Source organism: Pundamilia nyererei, unplaced genomic scaffold (genome assembly GCF_000239375.1).
Source record: "Pundamilia nyererei isolate P.nyererei 1_Seehausen unplaced genomic scaffold, PunNye1.0 scaffold00014, whole genome shotgun sequence".
Classification (NCBI taxonomy): domain Eukaryota; kingdom Metazoa; phylum Chordata; class Actinopteri; order Cichliformes; family Cichlidae; genus Pundamilia; species Pundamilia nyererei.
In genome coordinates, this window is record NW_005187415.1 from 420,675 (window position 1) to 427,208 (window position 6,534).

General features: G+C 39.9%; 1 protein-coding gene across 1 annotated transcript in view; it reads right to left on the reverse strand.

The window, feature by feature from the left end:
* pyroxd1 (pyridine nucleotide-disulphide oxidoreductase domain 1) overlaps positions 1-6,269 on the reverse strand; it is a 10,860-nt gene extending 4,591 nt beyond the window's left edge. Inside the window, exons 1-10 of the mRNA XM_005725090.1 lie at positions 5,956-6,269; positions 5,784-5,864; positions 5,334-5,453; positions 4,255-4,383; positions 3,750-3,823; positions 3,470-3,666; positions 3,281-3,378; positions 1,529-1,631; positions 1,317-1,429; positions 585-707 (exon numbers count right to left, since the gene is read on the reverse strand). Coding sequence (XP_005725147.1) covers positions 585-707; positions 1,317-1,429; positions 1,529-1,631; positions 3,281-3,378; positions 3,470-3,666; positions 3,750-3,823; positions 4,255-4,383; positions 5,334-5,453; positions 5,784-5,864; positions 5,956-6,033 — 1,116 coding nt within the window. The 5' untranslated portion in view covers positions 6,034-6,269. The remainder of the gene's footprint in view (positions 1-584; positions 708-1,316; positions 1,430-1,528; positions 1,632-3,280; positions 3,379-3,469; positions 3,667-3,749; positions 3,824-4,254; positions 4,384-5,333; positions 5,454-5,783; positions 5,865-5,955) is intronic.
* Positions 6,270-6,534: the final 265 nt, after the last annotated feature.

Here is a 6,534-nt window from a genome sequence, read left to right on the forward strand (position 1 = left end):
GCCAAAGTGCTTGCTCATAGGGGGTCATATGATTGTTGGGTTTTTCTCTGTATCTATGACGCGCCTTGAGGCGACTTTTTTTGTGATTTGGCGCTATATAAATAAAATTGAATTGAATTGAATATAAAGAAGCCTTGCAAACAGTCATATCTGGGACAAACTAATCTTGTTTCACTAAAATCTGTCCAATTGTCTAGAAGGAGTAGTAAGTGTTGTGAAAACTGTGCCTGTAAAATGACCCATAAGATCTCAATCTTGACCTTGAGCACAATTAAGATGATTAGCTGCTCATTGTGTCCAGAAGTAGCAATTCCTATGACTTGCGGATGGACAGATGGATGCTTTGCCATGGCATAAGCTAATACATCTAATTATCTAACTTTTAATTGTTTTCCACATATAGAAGTTGCTTAAAACAGAAACAGTTGCTTGGCATTATAATTTTGTTTTAAGTCAAAAATCAGGAAACACATGGTACGCTACTTTTTCTAATTTTTACACTGGATTACTTAAACGACATGAGCAGTACGTAATGTTTAAAGGACAAAAATGCTGCACTGTAGATTAACTGACTGCTTTTTTACCTGCTGCCACAGAGGGCTCTGCTCCCAGCATGCAGTGCACACGTCACCTGCAGCGTACACATCTGCCTCGGATGTCATCATGTGATCATCTACTTGTAGGCCGCCATCGTCTGCAACCACAAACTTTCACACAGAGAAATGATCAGCACCAGTAATAAAAAAACAAAACAAAGGAAGATGTAGTACATATAAGTAAATCAGAGTGGTTGCTGTAGACTTTACACTAACTTTGATGCAGTGGCACTTTGCTGGAAATCCAGCAGCTTTACACAGGCTGAAAAACCAGAGTAATGAAAAAGCTCACCTATGCTTTACTGACATCTAGAGGCATTAAAACCACATTTCCACTTACAAAAACAGATAAGCCGTACAAGTAGGTCTCATGCAATTTGCCTTGCAAAACACTGAACATTACATCGAAGTGAGCAGACACGAGAAGAGGTAGAGTGTGTACTATTAGTGAGAACACTTGGGAATCAAGAGGGAAAAGGCACTTTATGTGGGAACATGAGTATTTAATGTAACATAGCAGATACAGTCATGAAACTGTGTGCAGCTCAACAACTTTTGGTCAAATCTAACACGGTACTGGCCAGACGCATGGCCGTACGATGAATGACAAATGGCACGAACGCATTTAATAATAATGCAAAACAACAACGTTCCCAAAGCCTGAAAGCTCTGGCAGAGTCACTAGGAATTTCCACTTTGCATATGGATGAGTTTTCTTACCGTGTTGCCTTGGAGAAAGGGCTCAGTGTTTGGAACGACACCTGTGGCGCTGACAACAAAATCGCAGCCAAATGTCTGGGCATTAGTCAGCCGGACGTAAACTGGCCAGTCTCCTACTCAGACAAAGGGCAGAGTGTAAAAAAACAAACAAAAAAGTGAGCAAGAAGGAGCAGGGTCAGAGAAAAACACAGAGCAGTAAATTTAATCCTCACCACACTCAGTTCTTAGTGTTTGCTCTGGGGATTTATGAAGCTCCTCACAGGTGAAGATCTTTTCCACCTCACACTGGTACTCCACTGAAACTCTGTGGGACACCTGAGCAAATGCCAGCAGTGTGAGGGGATTCATCAGAACAGGAGGACAGTATGACAGGATAAACTGTGTGCTACACTCGGGCTTTTATAAACTACTAAATGTGTCTATGTGCAGTGAGCCATACAACACATTATTTGATATTTAATCCCTGCCAGTAAAGTAAGTGTGGATTTGTGACTGATGGTCAGACAAATTATTGTTGTGTTGCTAACCCAGGGACTCAGAGTCTAGTAATCCAAAAAGTCTGTATTTTGAAGATTTTTTAAAATTTTTTACATAAGCTACAACCATTAATTTCAGCCTTATGAGGCTAGTGTTATTGCAACCAGGTTGAAATGGTTAGTAAAACAATGTTAAAAAGAAGCAAAAAGCAACTTTAGAACCTAATACTGTTAAACTTTTAGATTGTCCGCTTGTTCAGCATTTCGTGTAGTTGTGAACGAGGTTAGCAGTAATTCTGTGCTGCCTCACCACCACAGCCTACGTTATTTTTGTGTGCCGAAGTGGAAATAACCACTTCCCCATTTCTCTCACTGCATTTTTGCCATGTCTGAAACAAACAACCTTACATCATCTGTTAGAGATTTTACTGTACAGTCGCAGTAAAAAGAAACCCTCTTTTAGGTTTAAGGTTCGACATATCAAGACAGATTAAAAATCATCTGAGCAGATCTTAGAATTTGTTAAATACGCGATCACATGAAACACAAAACTAGCGTGTGGAACACCACTGCTTACTGCTTCCGTATGACTTAAGAGGGTAAGCAGCAGTCAGGTGCTGCTGATCAAATGCAGATGATTAACTCATCATCAGCAAGTGTGAGCACCTTTCTAAAAGCAGGGGTTTTGGCAGTTTGTAGGTCTGGGCTTTTAGGTCTGTATTTACGCAATTTTGTGACCTGATATGTAAAATCTTAGATCTGACAGACGGTGTACTTTCTTTTGACTGTGACTGTATAATGAGGAGACGTGGCACTGAAACAAACCTGAATAGAAATTTATGGGAAGAGTTCTGTAACATCTCATAGTGGTTAGCACTGGGCCTATGTGTGTAGAATTTGCATGTTGTCTATGTGCCATTTGACTGTTGGAGGAGTCAAAAGATTTACATGATTGGTTAACTGATGATTTTAAACAGGCCACGACAGTCAAATAAAGCTTTTAGAATAAAGCACATTATGAATGCACAGTTAAAACTGAGTGGTCAGCATGACTGGAAAAGAAGTATAACCTGACATTAACTTAACTACTAAAATAAAAAATGTTTTTCCATTATAGCTGTTGAGTAGCAAGATAAGGTTCAAGAGGGATTTTGATACTATGAATCTGATAATGAACCAACAGAAGGTACCCGCAGCTATGCTATTAAGTTAATGGGCGTTAGGGTGTGAACCCATTTAGCTGCACTGTAAAATATAATAGGTATCTTAGAAAGGCGGAACAACACAGAGGAAGTGACATGCATTTAGATAAAGATCACAAAACTAATTTCCCAAATTAACTGTACTGTTTTTAAGTTAAAAACACATTCTAAAAATTCAACTACCACAGAAACAGAACATGTAAGACATTTTAGGACCTTGTTCAAACAGAACATTAGCCTTTTTTTTTACTCCCCACAGACTTCAACCACGCATACAGGATCTCACCTGCTCTGCTCCTCGAAGAGCTATTCCTTCATGCCAGTCAGGACCCAGGGCACTTCCAGAATCCGTAGGACCGTGACCGTACGCTTGTGAGCTTCTATCTGAGAGAAGACAAACATTTGCTTTATATACTTTTTTCTGTACTAAAGGAGAGAAGAGCAGAAGTGTAGAACAGGAAGGAAAAGAAAGAACCTGCTGTGAAGATGTGTGAGCCTCCGGGAGCTGCTTCCTCTGTAGTGAAGCGAGGCCTCTTACAGGGGGCAGCTGCCTGGGGTTTGTCGGCCTCAAGCGATGGGATGAGGAATTGTGCCGCTCCTGCGTCAAAGAATGTGTTTCCTATGGCCTTGTCCTTTACCGCCCAGATCACCTCACAGCCTTCCACCTCATACCTAAAGATCACAAAGTTCACAAGTACTCAGTAAAGCATGAATAACTGTGGGCTCAAATGGCATTCTGGCTACAGCAGACTTACACTAATTCCAAGGCAATTCCTCCATTCCCAACAATAACAATCCTCTTAGCTTTGGATAACCTCTTCTGAAACTCCTTTAAAAGAACAAAGAAAACTAGTGACTCATCTGTGTTTAAAGGTTATTAATAAAACACAATCATTTACAGACAGACTATGTGCAACTAATGCAGATGTAGAAAATACACAAACACCCTTTTTTTGTTCAGTGAAACCAATAAGATCTTACAGAACCTGTAATAGCTGAAATTCAAACACTGTTTAGTTGTACAGGAGCTCAAAGGGTTAGTAGACTGGTAATTAGTCGCTAATGCCACATCCAGTTAAGTAATATCACCTTAATGAAGACCAGAGAAGAGGGACTAAAATACAAGGACAAGCAGTAAAGCTGTTTTCTTTGGACAAACTGTTTGGTGTTACTATGAAAGTCTTATGAGGTTAGTTTCCTCAGGAATTTCAGACCCACATGCTACTAGCTACACAAACATCCAGAAGATTTGGCTTGTACCTGAGCACTATCTGTGTCCCGTATCCCCAGCACGTAAGGGTTGTCCTGGGTTAGCAGCTTGGGTCTGGCACCGCTGCAGATACACAGCTTCTTGTAACCAAAAACCCGGCCATCTGCAGTTTCCACACACTGACGAAGAGAGGAGCATTACAAGGGAAATGGTAATCAATTGTGAGCTTTAACTGTTTTATCTCACAACCTCAGTTTCTTGAAAAAAGGTGTGATTTAAACATAAAGGTCATCTTTTAATCCTCCTAGCCTTGTAAGCATTTAACACATTTGCCTAACACACAAAAGATCTTAATTTACGATCCAGGAGGAGACGCAAATCCCTGAGAAGGGGTTGCAATGTAAGAAAAAATCTCATCAAACCAAATCTCATCCTTAATCCTTCACCCCATGTTCTTTTTGTGTTGTGTTATGCAGGCCATAACACAGTTTTCTTTTCCAGCTGAAGATCTGCTACACTCACCTTTATTAAAGCTCTCAGCACCTCTCAAGTCAAATTAATTATTGATAATCCTAAAAGCTGACGTCTAAAATGAAGGCACAACCAGTACAGACTGACCTGCACGACAACCTTCACTTCACTTTGAGCTTTGATTTGGCTCATTATCTTTGATTACGAGACATGTCACTAAACTCGTAACGAAGTGCTTCAAGGAAAGCAGCACATTTTCATATCAGGCAAACTATAACAACATTGCGTAACATTTATATTTCAATTACCACATTTAAAAAATTGCTTGCATATTTGCAAGTTATGATATAAAACGCAGTCTCTTGACTGTTATGTTGATCATTTATTTTCATGAGACAGAGGACGCACCATCTCCTCTGTTTTCCTAAACGGAGGCACCGTTCATTATAGTGAAATTCACTATTGTACTGCAACAATAATCTCATTCTTGTTCCATGGAACCTGCCCACCATATGTCCACAAGGTGGCAATAGTACACAGTTAATAGTAAAGTGCTTGTTGCATGAAATCAGTTTGCACTCTACTATAATTACATTAAGTAAACAACATGTGTGGCCTTTGCTGTCACATATGCATCCTACATGCGGCCAAACCTTACATGTGACTTTGTGTGGAGTGATTTAACAGCAGAATGGATGATAGTAAGGTTGGGGAATTTTTCTTCCAGAACACTAGATGGTTGCTCCTCCACGTCAAACTCTTCCAGTGTCCTGGACACCTTTGAAAGGAGGACAATGGAAAATTACAGCATTAAAAGCCATTCAGAGAAGTGATAAGATAGCCTGTTGATAGTCAAACCCGAACAGTAAAATACAGTGTGTCCATGATGATCATATTATGTTTTTAAAGGCAGCTTGTATGTGAATCATAATGAATCATCATAATGAAATACTGATTATTTCTTTTTTTTAGTACGGTTGATGACTTAAAATACATGAGCGCATGCATTTGTAACGTGGGAGTTTGTGAGAACAAATCCATAACTCTGTCAGAGATGAAGCTCCCACTGAGCTACCGCCACCATCATCGTCATCAATGTCCCTCTGACCTGCTTGTAGTTGGTCACTGCCTTGATGTGGGGACCTGCAGTTATCAGAGCCACGTCAGCGGACGGAATCTGGGACGACAGCTGTCAATGTAGATTAACATGTACGTTAAGTAGCTACATGGCACACGCATTGTACTAGCAAAGCTTTTACATGCCATTCATCTCATTTCACCTGCTCCACACATGTCACGCCAGCGATGCCACCCCCCACGACCACGAACTGAAACGTTTTCTCTTTTTTATTTTCCATTCTTCTGAAATGATCAGCTAACAGAACCTAGCTAAAACCAGACCCTTAGTATTCTGAAGACGCCTAAATTTGTTTTAACAGTCAAAAGATTTACTCGGACACTTTCCGCCATAACGAGGAGACGTCTGCACACATTAGAAACGTGGAAGCCCAACTGTCTGTCGGGCTGAAATATCAAAAATACTTTAAAGTTATTCTCGAGGAAGCGAGGTTGATTTAGCACACATGAGACTGATGCTGCGTTTAAAAAGCCTCGGAAATTAGAAATTTTAAACTTAAAAAGACATCATTTACGACCTCCGCACGCTTAACATTTTACAAATATGAAACTGAATCCACTTGGAGTTAAGTGAGCAACTGTCTTAAAAGCCATTAGTGAAAATGTTCAGTGAAATATTATGAAATGAATGAACTTTGATTCTAATTTAACAGATTTAAAGGACTGTTAGACAGCTAAAATCGATATAGATAGAGAAAGTATGGTTAACTTTTAAGGTGCTA